Source organism: Phyllostomus discolor, chromosome 8 (genome assembly GCF_004126475.2).
Source record: "Phyllostomus discolor isolate MPI-MPIP mPhyDis1 chromosome 8, mPhyDis1.pri.v3, whole genome shotgun sequence".
Lineage (NCBI taxonomy): Eukaryota > Metazoa > Chordata > Mammalia > Chiroptera > Phyllostomidae > Phyllostomus > Phyllostomus discolor.
In genome coordinates, this window is record NC_040910.2 from 33,476,048 (window position 1) to 33,496,851 (window position 20,804).

At 47.9% G+C, this 20,804-nt stretch overlaps 1 protein-coding gene, 1 long non-coding RNA gene and 1 pseudogene across 2 annotated transcripts; 1 reads left to right on the forward strand and 2 right to left on the reverse strand.

The window, feature by feature from the left end:
- The first annotated feature begins 169 nt into the window (after positions 1-169).
- LOC118501966 lies at positions 170-2,652 on the forward strand. Its single transcript, XR_004904627.1, has 2 exons — positions 170-288; positions 2,103-2,652. It is a non-coding gene; the product is annotated as an uncharacterized LOC118501966 (long non-coding RNA).
- Positions 2,653-4,234: 1,582 nt separating this feature from the next.
- On the reverse strand, positions 4,235-20,804 carry NEIL2 (nei like DNA glycosylase 2). The gene is made up of 6 exons (XM_036032015.1): positions 20,590-20,804; positions 18,747-18,886; positions 15,291-15,643; positions 7,429-7,625; positions 5,133-5,487; positions 4,235-5,097 (listed from the first exon to the last, which is right to left on the reverse strand). The coding sequence occupies exons 2-5, from the start codon at positions 18,882-18,884 to the stop codon at positions 5,174-5,176; spliced, it is 1,002 nt and encodes a 333-aa protein (XP_035887908.1). The 5' UTR covers positions 18,885-18,886; positions 20,590-20,804; the 3' UTR covers positions 4,235-5,097; positions 5,133-5,173.
- LOC118501965 lies at positions 9,938-12,592 on the reverse strand (annotated as a pseudogene).

Below are 20,804 nucleotides of genomic sequence, written 5' to 3' on the forward strand. Positions count from 1 at the left end.
GGGGCGGGCTCATGTTTCTTCCCCACGGCCTTCGTGGGGCTAGGGACGCTGATTGGCCAGGGCAACTCGCTCCGGGAAGACGCTGGCCAACCGCCGGTGGGATGACTATGGCAAGATACGCCTTAGAAGCCAAAGGAAGGGTGGGAATGGGGAAGGCGAGCTGGACTGGTGATCCAGCTGGGGCCGGGCCTTTGTTTCCCTCCGGTTGCCCTTGGAGGGGCTGTGGGCGCAGACCCAGCCCTCCCGGAGCTCCAGCGTGGTGAAGTCCAACTCTGGCCTGGGCGTTGGGTGAGAGCCCAGACGATACTAGGAGACCGGGCCAGAGTCCGCCACGATTTCGTCAACGAGCCCTGCACGTGTTTAGTTTTGTTTATCTTGCAAGCCAAATTAGCTCTTACTTGACCTGCTGCGCTCTCGGTCGCGCCCCCGCCTGCCTGGCTCACGTTTAAAAGGCATGTGGGCGCCACCACTAAGTTGTTGGGTCTTTATTGCCAACAGCACACAGAGCGAAAGCTTGGCCAACTCAGATGGGACACGTACGCTTGACAGAACCTTTCACCTGCCTCTTATGCCACTTGCAGCCCCGTATAATACCTGGTATCCGGCCCAGCAATAAAACTCCCGTTTGTGAGGCTTCGCTGCTCTCAGGGTGATAATCAAACGCTCTTCTGGAGTTTCAGCTACCCTCTTCAAGGTGTTTGCTTTAGGCCCACACAATCCCAAAAAAGGATTTCAAGCATTCCCACAATATACACAGGTGATGTGGAAATTGTATTTCCACCCTAGACCTTTCACAAGCCCTGGAAACTACTTGCTACCGCAGCCCTCGACCCTCCGATTTTTTTAACACAGCAACCAGGATCCTTTTAAAACTTGTCGGATCAGATCACTGCCTAAATAAAACCCAACAACTTCTCTCCACTTCACTCAGTAAAGCCAAAGCCCCTGCAAGGATCTGCGAAGCTCTGCGTGATTAGCCCTGCATCCCCACTACCTCTCTTCACACCCAACTTTTACTTCTCTCTCTGGCCACAGGGCCTTTTTGTCTAGCTGTTGACTCCACTCGCCCTGCGATAATTCACTCCCAGATATCCAACTGGCTAACTCCTTCACCTCCTTCAAATCTTTACTGAAACTTCACCTTATGTAGGCTCACCGGCCCCATCTTATAACTAGCACTGCTGATCCTCCATCCTACTTTTTTTTCTCATAACATTTATCACATTCCAATATAATACATAATTTATTTATGATATCTATTGGCTGTTTTCCCTTGCTAGAATGTAAGCTCAATCACGACAGGTCTTCATTCTGTTCATTAACTCACCCCCAAGCATTTAGATTCATGCCTGGCACATACTAGATGCACAATGAATACTTACTGAATCGAGCTGCATCTAGGATACCTCCTCTTTAATGACCCCCAAACTGAGCAAACTTGACATGTCCATACCTGAAGTCTCTCTCCCACTGAATCTGCTTCTCCTATGAATAGCACTAACAGCCTCCCAGTTGCCAATTATAAAATCCAGACATTATCCCTAACTCCTTTCTCTCCCTACACCCCTTAGAAATCATTCATCAAATCCTGGGGAGTCCAAGAAACAAACATCTCTGTCTTAATCTCTCCTCTTCCCTCCATCTTGGTGTAAGCCCCATCTCCTCTCCCAAACTATTTTGAGAACAACTTCCCATCTCCCTAAAACATATACTTGACTATGTTACTCTCTTGCTGGCAACCCCTCAACTTTAAATTTCTCAAAGGAAATGCCTTCCAAAATCAAATCAAGAATTCTGGCATAGAATAAAAATTCCCTCATCATTTGGCACTTATATGCCCTTTTTTGAATTTTAGCCTCCTTTTTAGTCACTTCACATCCTTCAAACCCAGATCCCGTCCTGGCAGCATTTCCATTTCTTAAAGAGGCCACAGAATTTTACAACCCATGTCTTGGCCCAAGTAATTCACCTGCCTGGATTGCTCTTTCCTCACTTGCTTCTCACCTAGCCACTGCCATGCCTTCAATCTAGCTCAGGGGGAATACCCTGCTTCAGGAATCCTCTTCTGAGGCTCACTGGCCTCTCCTTTATTTGCTCTTCAGATTGAACCAACATCCACCCAACACTGACAACGTGGCAAGCGCTGGAAATAAAGATGAGTACGATGATATTCTACCCCAGAGAACTTGCAGGCCAGAGGAAGACAATTACATAGTTGGAGCCTAACGCAGCTCGCACAGTCTGACCTACTGTGTGTCCAGCTGAAGACTGCATATACAAATGGACAAAGATCAGACCATTTATAGTAACAGCACACTAATCCACAACCTCTGCGGCAACCGGCCTGGAGTGGTCGGGACTTGATCAAGTACTTCTCTATTTTTGCCCCCTCTTCCAACACAGGACGGACCATAGAAAACCAAATATGCTCCCCAAACCAATCACTCAAGACACCCCACTACTAGCCTGCTTCCAGCTTCCCCATGCCAACCTCCTCCAACCCAAGCACACCTGATGACTTGCCTTTTTTTCCCCACTGTAAAGCTTTCCCACTTCCCAGCCTGCCACTGAGTCTCTGCCAAATGCTAGTAATGGTGGCTGATGCCCTTGCTACATAGTAACAATGATTAAAGAGCATCATTTGTTTGTTCTCATTAGGTGGTCTGTATTTCCACAAACCTCAGCCCTTCAATCCTGTCCAGTAGTGACTCTCATCCTCAACTTTCTGTATTCTGATTATCTCATTTGACTCTTCACCTCACCATGAACCCCTCAAGGTCTAAGACCATGTATAAACATAACACCTTGCACAGTGCCTGCCGCTAACACGTGTCTGCTGCTTTGTGTTGAATAGCAATGCCTGGAATTGGGACTGTGCTGGATCTTTCCTGCATCTCCCCCACCTTCACATAGCACTGCTTTTATAACCTAGGGAAACACTTGTTAACACTCTGTAACAAGCTGGCCTCCTATTAGTGCAGGGCTTTTCTTGTCTTTTGTCCTGTATTCCCAAACCTGGCATTTAGGAGGCATTTAAGAAATATTTATTGAATAGCTAAGGCCACTGAAACCTAACATTAAATTCAAAGTTTTCCACAATGTCAATAATGTGGAAACTCAAGCTCATGTTGTACTTAACATATCCCTTGGAACGTGTTGAGTACAAATTTTGCCCCTCTCCTCACTTGGACGGGAAACCTGGCCTCGCCCACTCTCTACCCCTCGTCTACGGTTCTGTCGAGCAAAAGCCTCTCCTTCTACCCACCAGAGGCACGGACAAGAGGAGTGTTTCCCACTGTCCAATTCCCCACCCCTGCTGTTTCTGTGCCACCATTACCTTTCTTCTTCCCTCCCCTTCCTCCTTTCAGAACAAAATTAAAACTTCAGGCTGAGAGCCTCCTGCCATGCTGAATGAATCTTAAGGAGAGGCATTGTAGATGTGGTTTCTGCTAGCTGTCCACATTTCCGCTTCCCCACTTCTTTCATGCGGGACCCAGTCCGTGATGGTGCCAACAACAACCCGTACACCTCAACTGCTGGCTGCTTTGTGGGATGCACCCTTAATGACGTCAGCCAGGACTTGACCAACGGCCGTGGTGCAGCTGTCCAAGCCCTACAGAGAAGGGGCTACAATGTGTGTTTGAGTATGTGCCCCGGTTAATTTACCGTGTGAACGCAAGCAAGTTCTTCAGCCTGTGTACACTTCAGTTTCCTCATCTATAAAACAAAGACAGTAAGAGTGACTACCTATTTTCATGTGTGTGTGTTGTTTGTTTGTTTGTTTGTTTTTTGGCAGATTACAAGGCAAGAACTAAGCTACGTGGTTTACATGGTAAGCAGTCAGTGTACACAAACTATTGTACAGGTTATAGGTCTGCCATAAAGGGGCTTAACCCACTGTTGACAACTCTCAATTCCTTAAGAAGGTGAGAGAAAGGGAAAGTGAGCAATATTAGCCCCTGTTTTTAATCTCACTTATACAAATCACTGGCGCCTACATGCCAGAGGCCAGGGCAACAGAAGTGAAATCCATCTCTGTTTCACCAGATCTGCTGCCAATGTAGTGCCCTCGGGGGCAGAGGGAGCCAGGTGCGCTCCCATCCCTGCTCCCTGCGCTGCTCACGTTGAGTGGCTCCAACAGGCCACCTCGACAAGTCCTAAGCAACCACCTTTACAAAGAACTCGGTTATTTACACTGTAGGAACTGTTCCTGCCAAATAAAGATAACCAGAGAAAATCACAAAGAACTTTATTTTCATATAGTTTCTCCTCCAGCTCTTGCTAACCACTTTACACGGTGTCTCCATGACCCTTGATTCCGGCACTGTTTCACACAGCAATGGTCACAAACAAAACCCTCGAGGAGGAAATGAGGAGCTGTTTCTAAAGCCCATGGGGCACACAAGAAAGGTGGCCAGTTTCCTGGTCTCCTTCCTCCCCTGACCCCTTCCCCGGGTGTCCCCCTCCCACGGAAAAGGACCCAGTCTGGAGGCTGCATCCGAGCATGACCCTCATGCTCCTCCACCCTCGGCCCTGGGCTGCCTCCAGGGGAACGAAAAAAGACAATTCCGTGTTTCCCATTCTCAAATGGAGGGCCTTAAAACAACCAACCTTTGAAAAACCAAAGCAAACCAAACTACAATGTTGGGGTGCAGCAATTTTCCATAGACTTATATTTTCATTACCCCATTGTCATTCTGGGAGGCTTTCCCCTTAACTGTCATGAAACCTTTCTCATCTTCCACAGCGGCAGACTCAGACGGGAAGAGTTAACCAACACTTGCCCCGGGGGGCACAGCTCAGATGGTTGGAACACCCCCCCTGGCTGGGGCGACTACGGGGAGCAACCACTTGCTGCCTCTACCTCCCTTCCTCTCTTGGTCAAAGCAGTGGAAAAATGTCCCTGGGTGAGGATAAAAACAGTTTTTAAATTAAAAAAAAATTAGCCAACACTTGAAAAAAAATATAACCCTGTGAAAACTGTCTTCGACATAACTTCAGTGAGATGAACATCAAGAGGACTGACATCCTCCTGATCCCTCCTCCCCTCTAGTTCTGCCTCCACTCCCAATCCCTGCCCACACTCTCTTCTCGACACTTGAACTCCGTGCCGAGGAGTTCCCAAAGGGCACTCCCAAAGGGCAGGGTCCTGTGAGGAAGAGGCCCGAGTGCCTTAGGAAAGCTGAACTCGCTCCACCTCATCAGGTGACAGCCTGGGCTGGCACTGTGGGCACCACCAGGTGAGCCTCTGGAAGCCACCTGGAGGCCCGAAGGCCTCCCTCATGACCTGGTGCCCGGCAGGGCACTGATCTTTCTGGTAGATCTGCGTGTGCTGCTGTCTGCCCTGGAACTTGCCATGAAGCCAATCTGCACTGAACTCCACCACGTGATCCACGAGGATCTCAAGTTGCTGAGGACTGAGGAGTGAGCCGAGAGAAAGGGGATGGATCCCAGCTCTGTACAAGGCTTCATTCTTAATGATGTTCCCTGAAAGAAAGCAGGGAGAGGACGAGGGGAGAATAAACAACACACCTATAACAAAACCAGTGCACGCAGTTAATAAAGCGAACCGAAGCTGATGGCAGCAGGGGAGAGAGCCTCAGGAGAACCCAGGGCCAGCTCTGCCGTGTGCAGGGGGGTCTTGGGGGAGTCTCATAATCCCCGAGTCAATTTCCTCGTCTATAAAATGGGCTTGGCAATATTTACTTTTAACGTTGCTACACAAATGGAAGGAGATGAAACTCATGCACACCCACGTAATAGCAAAGTGGTTACTAAAACAGGCTCTGCAACCTAATTATCTGGATTTAAATCCCAGCTCATCCAGATCCTAGCTATCTAACCCTGGCAAGTTCCTCACCTTCTTTAGGCTTCAGTTTCCTTGTCTGTAAAATGGGGGTGTTGCCTGGTTTTTGTGAGCGGCGGGAATTCACACCCACGCACATGGTGAGCACAGTGACTAGTACACAGAGTTCTCAGTAAATACTACCCGTTATTATTATTTAAAATGTCAGGCATAATGCCTAAGATACAAAAAGTATTAGGAGGTATTATTTTATTATTTTTCTATTCTTGCCTCATTCCCTGTGAAGCCAGCCTTGATCCCTTCCAGAATCAATAATTCTCTTCATAATGTTCCAACAATGAACTCTTTAATCTCTACTAGGCATGTATTTCAACCTATCTCAAGTTACGGTGAACTGAGTCCAAGTTGCTGAGCCATTAAACAATAATCTCCTTAAGCAGATTCACGGATGAATGGAAAAGACTTCCCTTTCCAGGAGCTTCATACTCACACCCCTGGCTACCCACAGAATTTCTCTCTAAAATTCACTGGCAGATTACCTGGATTCCTATCTCAGCTGTACCACTTACTAGCAATACATCCTTTGCTTTAATTTCTTCATCTGAATGAAGAGAAAACTAGTAAATAACTATCCTATAGAATAGTAATAAGGATGAAACCATGTGCCTGGCACATTAGAGTCACTTGAAAAATACTAGCTGTTATTACAATTGTCCATGATAACGATTTCTTAGTGGGGCATCAGCTCTTGCTACATACACTGTAAAGGCCCTTTGCTCCTCAAGGTACAGGGACCTCCATGGTCTGAACATAAGAATGCAAAGCCACCGTCTGGTGAGCTAGTGGGTCTGGTCCCCTGCCTCCTGAGGTGAGCTGTGCCTGCAGCGGACAAAACGATGCCTTGGCTGTGGAGGGGACACCGTCATCACCAGCTCACCCTACTGCCTCAGCAGCCAATCAGAGGTGCACGTGCTGTCCCACTGTGGGAAATAAAGGTGGTTATGTTCTTATAGTCCAGCTAATTAGCCACCCTAGTTTTCAAGTTGCTCAACTCTTCTTTCCACCTCAAAACACTCACAGTTTCACTGCTGAGGAAACCTGAACAGAGTGAGAACCTGCTTCTTCACTCACGTCTCACAAGATCCTGACACAGACCTGGGACGTCTCTGCTTTGACTAACAGGCAGCTCCATCTGCCCTGAGCAACCCCATTAACAAATGCTCTGCTCCCCGTTAGCAAACTGCATGCCTTTGGGTTCCTGGCAGTCACCTTTCAAGCACCTGCTGTGTCCCAGGCATAGTGCTAGGCAGTGGAGGGTTCAAGGATAGATGAGACATGACCCTGCCCTTCATGAGATCACATGCTAATGTGGCTGTCTGCAGACTACAACTGATAACAGGATTAGGATATCAACTCTGCAGCCAGGAAAGAAGTTAGAAACTATCTAATCTAACTGCCTCAGTTTAAAAATGAGGGAAGCAAAGCCAAAGAGAGTAAGGGATCAATCACCTCAACACCAGTAGTGCTCACACTTGGGGTGGATCTCAGTTTTGTGCTTCCCAGACGAGAGACTTTTCTATTAAATAACTCTGCAGGGCTCACCCCTTTCCCATCCGTCATACCTAAGCCTGAGAAGTATCTCTGGTCCAACAGCGTGTAGCAGACGGGCTGCGCTTGGCCCAGAGCTTCCAAGGCTTGTCCTCGGTGGAACTCTGCAGACAAGATGTCAGAGGTGGGCTTGATCACTGGGGAAGAGCTCCAAGACATCTGGCAATTATAAAATGCCAGGAAGCTGCCACCACCAAAGTGCAAGACCAACCTGGGAAGAAAGAAAAGATCATAAGCACCGAGAGTGACCACAGTAGTGTCAGGTCACACGTCCATGCAGCTCACACCCCACTGTCAGGATGGACCTGGGGGAGCTAAGGTCCCGGAAGAGGGAAAGAATGTCTCTGCCAGAATTATAAAAATTTCAGGGCTAAATGAAACAATGGAAAGAAAACACATATAGCGTGCTTCATTTTTCTGATCCTAACAATACATGCTCACTGAAGACAACTTGGGATGTACAGGAAATCTAAAGTTCAGGAGCTGAGGCCACCTGCACAAAAACGGGCTTGTTAGAAAGGAGGATGGACAGATGCTGAAGAGGCACCACTCCCAGTTTCAGGCAGGATTTACCGAGAAAGACACACCTAAACACACTCCCACGGGCTTCCTGAACCCCGAGAACAAAGGAGAAACCGTATAAATAGGTTCTTGATACAGAAATGGGGCTGTGACCAGCGTGGGTGAGTGGGTAGCACATTGTCCTGCAAAGTGAAAGGTGGTTGGTTTGATTCCTGGTCAGGGCATATGCCAGGGTTGTGGGCCAGGTCCCCAGTTTGGGGGAGTATAAGAGGCAACCAATCAATGTCCCCCTCTCTTTCTCCCTCCCTTCCCCCCTCTAAAAATAAATTTAAAAAATCTTTACGGAGGGAGGGAAGGAAGGGTGGGTTACTCTGTAAGGGAAGACATGCAGGCTGCAATGGGACTCCACATTGGAAGAAAAGTGCAATTCATGCATCTGACCTAGATGATATTCCATGTGGAAGTAAAAGGGTGGCCCTAAAAGAACAGGAACCCCCAAAACATCTATGTAGGGTATCTGATGTTTTTAATTAAATCAGCAAAAATCCCAAGATGGAAATGGAAAGGACAGGACATAGTAAGCAGCACTAGATTTGTAATATTTATTGTGAAATCTGAAATGGATTATGACAGTGCAACTGAGAACAAGTGCTAGGAAAGAATTTCTGAAACCAAAAATATTTATTTTAGTATGTTTTTTATACTAATTAGTTCGGGGGGGGGGTCTTTTGTTAATGAAATCATTTACTTTGCGTTTCACACAGAACAGGCTGAAGCATGCATCATGACTTCACGAGTCACCCAGGGGTTCACGGACAGAGTGCCCATCTCAGCAGCATGGTCCTGGGGACTAGGGGTCCATGCAAGTAGGTGGGAATTGGCACAGTGGGAGTGTATTTCAATCCCTTCTTACAGAAAAAAAAGGCAGTAGAGCATCCTGTGTCCCTGAAGTCTATGCAGCCGGGGCTGTGAACAGACCCTGTACTGGGAGCCCTCAGGCACGGGGTGGGCAGGACGGGGACCTTGATACATAAAGGGATCTTTTCACGTGACAGCGGGTGAGGAGGGAGGCTTACTATTTTTAAGGCGCTCAGACCTAGCACCTGATATTCAAAAGAGACTATGTCCAAACTAAAATCACTTCCCTGCTCAGAAAAAGGTGCTAGTAGCCCTAGGACCAGACCACGAAGATAGTAAGCTGGTCATTCCCAAGTCCCTATACTACGGGACAAAAGTCAGAGGGTAATGGCTAAAAATCTTAGTTCATGTTAAGCTCTGATAGAGCCAAATGACTGGAAAAGACCGTATCTCAGACAGTGGTTTATATAAACTGCTGAAAGAGGTTTCTAGCAGAGACAAAAAGGGGACGGTCCAGGGCATCCTCTCAGCATGAAGCTCAGTGCGTACAGAAAATCTCAAACGAGTATTAAAGTAGTAGGGAACAGAACAGTCCCAGATCTTAATTTTTATGGGATAATTTGATAAAAAACAAACACTGGGTACCAGTAACAACAAATGTCATGGACTTTACGGTCACCTGGCAGCAGAAAAAAATTCTCAAAGCATGTCCAGCTGACCAAGGGGTCTTTCCAGGAAGTGTCTGAGCACAAGGGAGAGGGCAGCAGGGCTTGGTGCAGCTGACATCCAACGTGGTTACTATGGAAACAGGAGGGGCAGAGTCCTGGTTTGCTGGCCTAAGGAGGGCTTCGCAGAATAGAACCAAAACTCTGAAGCAACTGCAGATTCTCTGCAACCAGTTGTGACCCAGAGAAAGAGGAGCCAGATTCTTGCTCTAGGGAGGGTGAGGGCCCATATCCAACCCACACCACAGGCATTAGTCCCGGCCATCCTGCAGCTGATGGGCAACCCACATGAGGCAGCAGAAAGAAGCTGGTCAGGGAAAAGAGGTCACTCTTCATCTTTTAAAGTCTTACTTTGTATTTTAACCTCAAACTTATTATAAAAGCACCCTGAAATGAAACAAAAGTATACTTTTTTTTAAAGCTCCCTCACTTCTGGTAGGTTGTTTCCTCCAGTCTCCAGTTTCACCCTCAGAGTCCACAAATTTCATCAGACCGCCCGTGCTCTCGGACTTGGGCCTCTCTAGGGGGAAGGCGAGGGCTCCACTCCAGACCAGCCGTGCCGGTACACCCAATGCTCGTGACGCCCCAACCAGGACTACGTTGTAATTCACCTTCATCATGCCACTGTGCTGGAGCAGCACCCCACTGTGAGCATCTGCATGGGGCCAAGGACTCTTGGCCTGGCCCTGCTCTAAGAAAACACTGGACACAATCTCGTACAGCTGAGCAATCAGCTTAAACACAGCGTCATGAGGCAGGTGTTTCAGCACAAGCTCTCACTGACACACACACCGCGGATCAGTCTTCCTCAGTACTGCATGGGACATAGCCTGGGACAACCCATTCTGCGCTTAGTATTTCCAGATGTAACTTCTCGTAACTTCTCATCTGACACAGCTTTGCCAGCTTTCTTCTCTGGCTGCATCAGCCAAACAAGCACTTCCTGATCTGCCAGTCCAGGCAGGAGCTCTGCCAGGCTGACCGTGGCTGCTGAGAAGGACAGGTGAGGGTCTGGAAAGGCACTGTCCACCAAGTGGCTGGTACAGGCAGTTCATGGCCACCTTCGTGGTCACTGTTGAGGGTGAGGCAAAAGTGCATGGGATCAGTAAACTGAGCATCAATGCAGCCTAACACGTTGGTGAAACTGAGGGACAAGTTCAGTGGAGAGTCAGTGGCCCTGATACTGCTGCTCTCCCAGCACAGATTCCGGCAGATCTTAGCAGCAACACAAGGCAGCTTTGCAATCAGATCCACAATCTTCATAAATCAACCCCCAGTGCCCGGTCTGTTGATGTGCTCTGCTATGGCCAAGTTCCTTTCACTGTTGAGAGCTGTAATGGCTGCACTGAGTTCAGACATGGTTGTAGATTGGTGGCAAAGTTGCCCAGCATGGTGAGCACATGATAGGCAGAGCTGTCCTCTTCACCCACTCTTTTGAGAGCCAAGGTACCTGTTCCTCTGTTGAGATTTTCCCAGTTGCCCACAGCCAAAATAAGCCCTCCACTAGGGGCTCTATCCCTCCCTTCACTTTGGGGAGCAGTTCCTGGCATTCAGGGATACTGTAGCCTTGGAAACGAATATCCTCATCAGGATCAAGAACTGATGTTTCATACACTGTTGGGAACCGCCCTGCCTGGTATCAGAAGCTGTAACCCCCACCTAGGCTAAGGCTGAGGGAACGCCCTTGGAACCGTAAGCCAGCAAGGAGACAAAAGCTTATCTGCCTGGCAGGAGCGCTGCTTTATTCATAACTGAACCCCAAAGCTTGGTCGGTTAGCCAAAGACGGGTAAGATTCCCCAAGGGGGGAACGACCTAAGACAGGCACAATCATGTGGGAAACCCCCAAAAGAAGGACTTTGGGGGCTACGGCAAAAGGGGGTGATAGACCCTCACTCCTCGGCTTTGACATAGCCTGAGTCCTCATCTGGGAGAAAATCTCCTTATCTCTTGGTTGCCTTAGTTCCCTTGCTCCACCTAAGCCTGAAACAATGACAGGGTGGTGCAGCTCTGTGCTGAAAAGGGCGGACTGCCCGGGTGATCAGGCCTAAGAAAGAACATGTAAATTCCTGTGAAACCTTCTTTGTTTAGAATGCTCTCAGTTGAATGAGAAAGGTCCAAGGAGGAAGTTAGTTTGTTCCTTAAAGTCTTACAGCTCTTTGACCCCGACTCAAAATAGGCCCTCAGACTTCCTTGTTTTCTATTGTTTGATCCTTACTTCCTAGCAATAAGTAATGAGCTTTTACCTGAATTCTTATGCAAATGAAACCAATAAAAAGCCTCTCCGCAGGGGGAATGGCGCACTCTCCCCACCAGGGAGGGTGGCCAAGCGGCGCCCTCCTGGAGAGAGGGTGGCCAAGGTACTCCCCACGTGAGGAGTGGCCCTGCTGTTCCTATTCCCCCACAGGACCTGGTTGTCTCTGTGTATGTTTTTCTACCGTTTCGACGAGCCATCCGCAGCGTTCCATGATCACTGCTGGCCGGTGACCCACGCATCAATACACCTATCTCTTCGTGCCTCTCATGGCACCATACATCATGTCCACAGTGATTCAGCCCACAATTGTCTTGTCATGTTGCTGCTTGACAGTCTTAACTCTGTCCTGCTCTTCAGGCATCAGGAAAGCCAATACGTCTTTCAAATTGGTGGAGAAAGTGCTAGCCGGCAAGAACAAGACAGGATGCATTCTTGGCTCCAATGAAAGCCATGACAGGAGAACTCGGGGATCTGGTAAGGAGTGAGCTGAGGGAGGGGAGGAGGCTGAGGGAGAGGAGAGAGCTGCGGCAGGAAGGGGAGCCGGCTGCTGCACCAGACACCCCGCCTATGCCTATGGGTGCACAAGGTTCTTAAGCAGTTTAGTTATACATAATTAACTATGTAATATAGTTAGTTAGCAATCTGGAACTAAAATTCTAAACTATCTTAGCAAATGCAGGAAATGGCGTTGATGTAACAGAATAGAAGTAGTGAAGTAGAAATACTTCATCTCATCTCAGAGGAGAGGGGTGAAGGAATGTGACCAAAAACCAGTTTCAATAAGAAGGGAGAAAAGTTATTAATGTTATTAAAAATTTGATGGCTGTCAGATGTAATTGAAAAGTAATTTTAAAAAATTGTTATTTATTTATTTTCAGAGAGAGGGGGAAGGAAGGCACAAAGAGAGGGAAAGAAACATTGACGTGAGAGATACATCAGTTAGTTGCCTCTTGCACACCCCCAACTGGGGACCTGGCCCAAAACCCAGGCATGTGCCCTGACTGGGAATCAAACAAACTCATTGGTTTGCAGGCCAGTGCTCAATCTACTGAGCCACACTAGCCAGGGCTGAAAAAGAATTTTTAAAAAAATTTTTAACTTGATGGTTATTAACTCAGAAAACAATAAGTATAATTTAAGATAAAATTATTACCAACAGAATGAAGATAAATAGTAATATTTCTAAATTAATGGGGTTAGGGGGGAAGCCGATAAGAAACAATAAATCTGAAAAGAGCAAATGAAAGAAAATCCATATATGTCAGTTACCCCCATTTCAAAATAAAGAATTTCAGGTTGACTTTAAAGATATACAAAAGTTTGGTTCATAGTGTATATGAAACACACCTAAAATAAGTGAAAAAAATACCTACAACCAAGCGAGGAAAGAGCAAGGGGTGGGCCAGCGGAACTGAGTGGCAATATTAGCATCAAAAAGAGCATAATTCAGGACCAAAGGCAAAGAAAGAGTATGCTATTTAATAAAGAAGCTGTAAAGAACCTATGAGAGTCAGGGATCCTGATATCTGGGACCCCTGGGCTGAAAAACTCATAAACAAAAATGCCAAAAAGACAAGGGGAAACTTTACAAAACCACAACTACCCTGGGAGATTTCGGCATGCCTCTTCAAAAGTTTGAAGTATTAAGTAAACAAAAAATAAAGAAGGACAGAGAATATTTGAGTTAGTGATGTCATAACCTGTTCTTAACATTTCCAGAACGTTCCACTTTGAACAAACACACTATGCACTTATGTACGTAAAGTATAAGCACAGATCAATTATGTGTTCGGCTGCAACTCTTAATGCCAAAAGCGGACTATGTGCAGGCTTTGATCACAATACCGGTCGCAGGCCAGTAAACAAAGCCAGACAAAACAGTGACTCCGAACACTCAACCATTTGGACAAGTAGGAAATCCTCTTACCTACAGACTATTTAAAATGAATGTTATTTATTTTAAAGGCCAACAATGTAGATAAAACTCTGGCAAGCCTAGTTAAGGAAAAAAGGGGTGGGGAGACGAAGTAATAGGTAATACGTGAAAAAAGAGAAGGGACACAAAACTTGACAAGATTTGAAAAGGAAGAGAGCGGTGATGTGTTAGCTCATCTGAAAACCTGGGGGGAGCCCTGCCCGCAGAAGAGCATCGAACTCCCAGCTGGAGCCATCCAGGCCTCCACCCAGGAGCCGCCCCTGCAGTGAGAGGTGGGCGGGGGGTTCTGAGAAAGCTCTCCTTGCTAACTGAACGTTTCAAAATGACCCTCTCTCTTCCTCTTTCCTCTTTCTTCTCTTTCTTTGTGTGCACACAGGCCTGGAACAGCTGTTCCAAAAACAAAACCAACATGTGGAAAAGCGCGGAGACAGGAGAGTCACAGGACCCTGAAGCCCAAAACTGGAAAGTTAAGTTGATGCCAAACCCCACCCTCCCTCTGAACATCCGATTATGTGAACAAGAAAAATCTCCTCCCAACTTAAGCCAGCCTGAGTTACTTTTACAGTCCAAAGCATCCTCCTGGCTCATAAATCGTAGCATAAATAAAGACTACAGATCTGAGTGTAATAAAATATAATATGAGACTTTAGAAAATAGAAAAGCAATGTGACTTTTGGGTAGAATGGGGCCTTCTTTAGCAAAAGGGGTTAACTTAAGAGATAGCAAGAAAAATACTAACCCCATATAGTTATATAGTTCTGGACTATATAACTTTGTAAGTTATATAAATGTCTAATTACTATGTTGTACACCAGAAACTAATTTAATATTTTTTGTCCACTGTGATTGAAAAATAAGAATTATTTATAAAAAAATACTGACCAGTGACTACATACAATTGAAAATTCTGAATGCCAAAGGCCACAAACACTCCCAAAAGGACAGAGAGGAAATGACACCAGGACTGTGGTGTCATCACAAAAGGTAACACACAATATCGACAAGCTCTTACAAAGTAATAAGAAAAAATGACCAGATAATCCAATGGCAGCGAGAATTCAGCTAAGTGAGCACTTCTGCAAGGCCGTAGGGACGCTCAGCCATAAGGACCCTGCTCACCCTCTCTGAGCAGCAGTAACCCTCCGGGAATGAGCAGTAATGACATAACCCTGACACGGATGCGCCTCTGTGCCCTGAGATAGTCTCAACACCTAATTGATTAAAAACGGAGACATTTCTGTCCCTAAATTCAGGGTGCACTCGTTAGGCCACCCGCTGTTCTTCAGAGACCTCCGCCGCCCAGGGCCATGTTTGTTGGGGAAGTTGTCCCCCTTCGCTAAGCCTACCCTGGATGTGACCCTTCCTCTCCGGGTGCAGACCACAGTCTACTTCCAATGACAGGTAGACAGAGAAGCGTCTTCTCTCTCCCAGAGAGGAGACTGCTAGAGAGCAGGTTGGGCAGCCACCTGAGTGCGCCCACAGAGTGAGGCACCCCGTGGGGGCCGAGGGGAACACTGCGGACCCCACGGAGAAGCAGAGACACTGCCCACTGCCCACGGCCCACCCCACCATGCCATTACCTTGGAATGGGGTCCCTCCAGTCACCCCTCTTGTTTGCTTTCTTTGCTCTGGAGAATTCATTCACCCAAATGCTGCCAAACAAACCAAAGCGGATCTGCAGCCACCTCTCTGCACTCCCGGCAGGGCTGTCCCTCCTCAGATACTCCGAGCCATTGTCTCCGCTGTGGACAAGCTCCGGGGACCGGGGCGACTGGTCCGAGATTTTCTGGAAGTCGGGACCCAAGGTCTGCTTGTGGTCCCCAGCCCCTTCCTTCCTCTTTCTTTTTCGTAGAGGTTCTGGCAGTGGGTTGTCGCCAGGACACCTGGTTTCTTCATCTGGGTCAAATCTAAGGTATAGTTTCTTTCCATGGACCTAGAAAAAAATGAACATAATCTAAGCCTGTGTTACAGGTGTGTTTGTGTTCCCCCAAAATTCAGGTGTTGAAAACACAACCCACCAAGGTATGGCATCTGGAAGTGCTCCTCTGGACGGTGATGAGGTCATGACCGTGGGGGGGGGGGGGCTCATGAAGGGGATTGATGCCCTCATAAAGAAGACCCCAGAGAGCTCCCTGGTCCCTTCCACCATATGAGAACACAGGGAAAAGACGACTGTCCTTGAGCCAGGAAGGGGAATCTGCCAGCACCTTGATTTTGAATTTCTAGCCTCCAGAACTGAGAAGTGTCTGTATTTGTAAGCCACCCAGTCCGTGGTATTCTGTGACGGCAGCACAGACGGACTACACAGACCCAGAGAGGGGAAGACTAGAACAGGTGGATGGGACATTTATCCCAGTGCAAATCTTGCCACTCTTGCCCCTTCCATGAAGCTTTCCCAAGCTGGGTATTTTGGACTTGACTTTTGCTCTTTGCTCCAGAGGTGTGGGCAGTTAGCAGTTTCAAAGTGATTAGGATCAAGTGAGAGTAGGATCAGCATTGACACAGATCCATTCCGGACAGCAAGGCTATCTTAGAGTACCTGAGGGGAAATGCTCCCAATTTTTTCATGCATTAGCTAAGAAATGAATAGAAATTGTCATCCCTGTATTCAAGGATTAATGCATGTGTTTTTTGTTTGTTTGTTTTTTTAAGAAACAGCATACACATGCTCCACATAGAGACTGACAGCAGCTAAAGACAGCACACTGCACAACGTAAGCGCCACCAAAGGTACATACCTCAGTGAGTACAGAAATTCCAACTATAGCAGTATGTTGCAACCCTCTCCCCAAAAGAGGGCATTATCTGCATATCTTATCTGCAAATCTGAGCACAGCTATTTGCACCCACATATGAGGAATGGTTCAACTGAGCTACATACAAAACAGAGCAAGGTGTATGACTGGCATGGCTCCGTGGGCTGGGCATCGTCCAGCAAAGCGGAAGTGTCTTCACTTCCTTTGTCTTCGCTTTGGTTGGGGTCCTGCAAGCAATAGATGTTGCTCTTGCACATCGATGTTTCTAGTCTCCCTTTTCCTCCCTCCCTGCCCCCCCGAAAAGAAATAAAATCTTAAAAAATAAAAAATGCAAAGCAAGGAATTAAGTGGGCATAACAGAATTTGCTCCAGAAAATGCTTTCTCGATACAGATTCACCCATGTTGGCAAAATGCTGATGAAAATATTTACCAAATGCCCCTCAGGGTTAAATCATTTACCGGGTGAAAAATGCTTCTGTCAGGATATTCCTGTACCCTCTCCGACGATGGCAATTTCTACTGCCCCTCTTTTCAGTTCCTGGGACACTGCGGCACTTCGAACAGCTGATCATTCATTGAGTTTAAACAACGTGCCAGACGTGTGCCAGGCTCTGGGGCGCACCCTGAGGAGTAAATCTCTGCTTCTCCCCTCTAGGAATTCAATATTTAAAGGGAAGAAAATTCTGACATGTGTGACGACAGGGATAAACACTAAAAACATTATGCTCAGTGAATGCTCTGTGAAAGAAGCCAGTCACAGAAAAACACACAGACCATGTGCTTGATTTAATGTATGTACAATGCCCAACAAAGGCACATCTGTAAAGACAGAAAATAGATTAGTGGCTGCTCAGGGCTGGCAGTGAAGGGTTGAGGTGAAATGCAGAGTGACTGCAAATGGACACCAGGTTTCTTTTTGGGGTGATGAAAATGTTCTAAAGTTGATCACGGTAATGGCTGCACGAGCTTGTGTGAAGACACTAAAAGCCAATGACTTGCACACTTCAAGGGAGTGAATTGTATGCTATGTGAATTTTATCTCAATAAAGCAAACTAGGATTTACTGAGCACCTATTATGTACCAAGCATGAAGCCTGTTTCTTTTGTCTTGTAAATATTTTATTTATTTTTAGAGAAAGGGAGGGAGAGTAACATCAATGTGCGGTTGCCTCACACGCCCCCCTACTAAAGACCTGACCCACAACCCAGGCATGTGCCTTAACTGGGAATCGAACCAGTGACCTTTTGTTTCACTGGCTGGTGCTCAATCCACTGAGCTATACCAGCTAGGGCCTGTTTCATACAACCATTTTTACTGCTCAGTGATTTATCCCCATTTACAACTGCAGGAACTGAAGCTAAGATTAAGCAACCTGCTTAGGAACACATAGCTAAGAAGTAACAAAGCTCATTAATTTTTTTCTACAGCCATTACGACATGCCTCCTAAGTGCCAGGCACTGAGCTAAGTGGCAGCGATAAAATATTGATGAGGACACACCCCCTGCCCGAGTTATCTGTCTCCTCCACGAAGCAGGCAAGAAAATTCAGCTATGAGGGCCCACGGTCAGAAACAGAGGGTGTCATGGAAGCGCAGAGGAGAAGGCTCTCCCCAGCCCAGAGCGGGCAAGGCAGGCTTCTCAGATGGTGTGAGGGCAGGGCTAAACCCAGAAGACTAGAATTACCATGGTAACATGAGGACACAGGACTGGGGGCAGAGGTGGAATATAAAGGAAGACTTGTTCAAGTAGGGGAGCAGCAAGTCAAAGCCATGGGCAAGAAGGACTTGTTAGAGGAGCTCCAGAGCATTGAATATGATTGGGTAAGAGATTTGGGGCAGGGTAAGCCCTGGGAGTGCCTTGAGGGAATGCTGACTTACACTCAGGGCAAAGGTGAGCCAGGTTGAAAACTATACCAAAAGGCTATGCTCCTTCCTTAGGTCCTTGTTGGCCTCATGGGATTTAGCGTGGTTCCCAACCAAAGGTACAGTCAGCCAGAGCGATCAGAATCACTCCAGGCTCCCTGAATCAGAATCTCCAGTGTTTGTACCTTTTTCACCCCCAGAGTCCCACGGGCCACTGGGATGCCCACTTCTGGCTGAGGAACACCAGAATGATGGAGGAGGAGCTGCGTGGAGTCCTAGCATGGCTGTCTTGGGCTCAAGGAAGTGATGGTGTGGAAAGTGTTGAGATAAATTCCAGGGGAGGCACAGGACGTGCTGATGGAGCCGGCTCACCTGTGTGAGGTATGAACAAGTCCACCGGAAGACGAAGAACTCACCTGGGTGTCCTGGAGCCACAGGGACTGGAAACTGGCGGGGTTCAGCTTCTTGCTGCTGCCCCCTGTCTGGACCACCTGCTGCCCCACAAAGGGGCATACCAAATGGTGAAACTTCCTCACAGACGGCCCTTCTGGCATCTCTGCAGGCAGAAATGATGTGGCTGTTTCTCTCTAGCATCTCTGATGGGTGTCAGGCTCCAAGCTTTCAAGCAGCTGGGTTTTTGGGGTTTTGGGTTTTTTTTTTTTTGCCAACTTGAACAGTATACATGGCCAAAAGGGGGCATGGTTTGGCAGGAGTGTCAAAGAGACAGACCAGCTGCACCAACTTCCCAGGCATGGGTTCCCTTTCCAGCTGCTCTCACCTTTCTTCACGTGGCAAACAATCAGGCACCTTCAGTGTGCTACACTTCACCTCAAGGAGCCCTCGACTTGGAGCCTGCGGCAGCTCTGAACAGGAGCAGCCCCTTCTTACTTTTAGCCTGGATGGTGGCCCCTAACTCATCTCCACACTCGCTGTCCTCCTCTTGAAACCAATCCAACCCACTGATGCTGATATATCCACCCCTGTCTTTCTCCCCTCACCCCACGCCACTTTTTAGGAAAGAGATGGTCTTGGTAGAGGCTGAAAGGGACCCAGCCCTCCCAGGATCACCTCACTAGTAAGGGCGCTGTGTATGTGACAACAGTGCAGAGCTCAGAATCAGGACAAGTGCAGACACAGGGACATGTCCATTCAGAGCAGGGAGAGGCCACATCCAGCTTAACTACCGATCTTTATCCCTGGTAACTGAGAAAGAGCTGGGGTTCCATTTTAACCTGGACGTAGGGTTATCTCTACATCTCTCCCTGCTCCAAACCACCCAAGTTCACTGAGAGTCTGCCAGACACTAAGGTGTCCGAGTCTGAGTGGTCTGCATTCCCACTCTGGGACACAGGAGTGCCCCCTACTCTTACCCAGGGCACACTGCTTAACTACCTGTTTCCTCACCTGCACAAGACTCTAGGTAAGTAATGATGAAAATCCAAAGACTGAGTAGGTACCTGGTATGGTGCTAGCTAGTCTATTCAAGCAATTCAAAAGAACATTTTAAAATCTCTGAAATGGGGATGTCTCTTACAATCCATGCCTTCTGATAGTGAGCGGCACACTCAACAATGTGTATTTTAAATTTGAGTGTTTTAGAGTCACTAAAATGTAGCGATAATCCCCTAATCGGACCTTCAAGACATTTCAGAGTCCACAGTGGTAAAACTGCTGGGCTGCAAGAAGACCCGCAGCGGACCTGAACCTCAACCAGCTCCCTGTGACCAAGTCATCTCTAACGAGGAAGCTTCTGAAAAAGCCTCCCTCTGAAATGCATCTAATTCTGAAGGTACCTAGACACAGGGCGTGCTTCTTCTAGGTATATTTATGGAGATGGAAAACTGAGCAGCAAATTGCCTCCACCATAGACTTAAAAGATTAGAGCCTGGGGTGAAAGTGCACGCGGGGGTGTGGGGGGGTGAGAGGTGGGCGCAGAGACAGGGCCGAAGGGCACAATGGTGCAGCCTCCCAGGAGAAAATGGAGGGAGGGAGACCCAGGGGTAAGCATCCCTCCCGGAGAAAAAAAAAAGGCCAGGAGTGCAGATTCCGTAGAGGACGCTTGTAAAATTTTCCGTAATTGAGTTTTCCCGCCAGTAACAAGGTGACAACAACAAGCGCAGGCAGCGGTAAAGCCTGGGAAGCTCTGCGTTAGGATGGGGGTGGAGGATGGTGGGCACTCCGCGCACCTCCGGGGAGAGAGCCCCACCGCCCTCTCCCGGCCCGTGCGGACTGTGCGGAGGGGCGGGCGGCTGCACTCACCGGCTCTGGGCCTGCAGCCCCTAGGCTACGCCCTCCCGCCGCCTCCGGAGCAGCGAGGACTGGGTGCCTGGCGTCTGCGCGGGGATGTGCCCCCGGGCTGGGCGCTCAAGGCTGTTCTGGGAGCCGGGGGTGGGCTCTAGACCAAGGTAGGAAACGGGTGTATGGCAAGACCCCGACTCCTGTGTGGGCACGTGACTGTGTTTGGGGGTGGGGGG

Bases quoted from the DNA above. Each gene is read 5' to 3' on its own strand.
- NEIL2 (XM_036032015.1), bottom strand. From the start codon at position 18,884: ATGCCAGAAGGGCCGTCTGTGAGGAAGTTTCACCATTTGGTATGCCCC. The intron at 15,644-18,746 runs GTGAGTTCTTCG...ATTTTTTTCTAG, and splicing joins TGTGGCTCCAGGACACCCAG to GTCCATGGAAAGAAACTATA. The intron at 5,488-7,428 runs GTATGACGGATG...GCTTTCTTTCAG, and splicing joins GAGATACTTCTCAGGCTTAG to GGAACATCATTAAGAATGAA.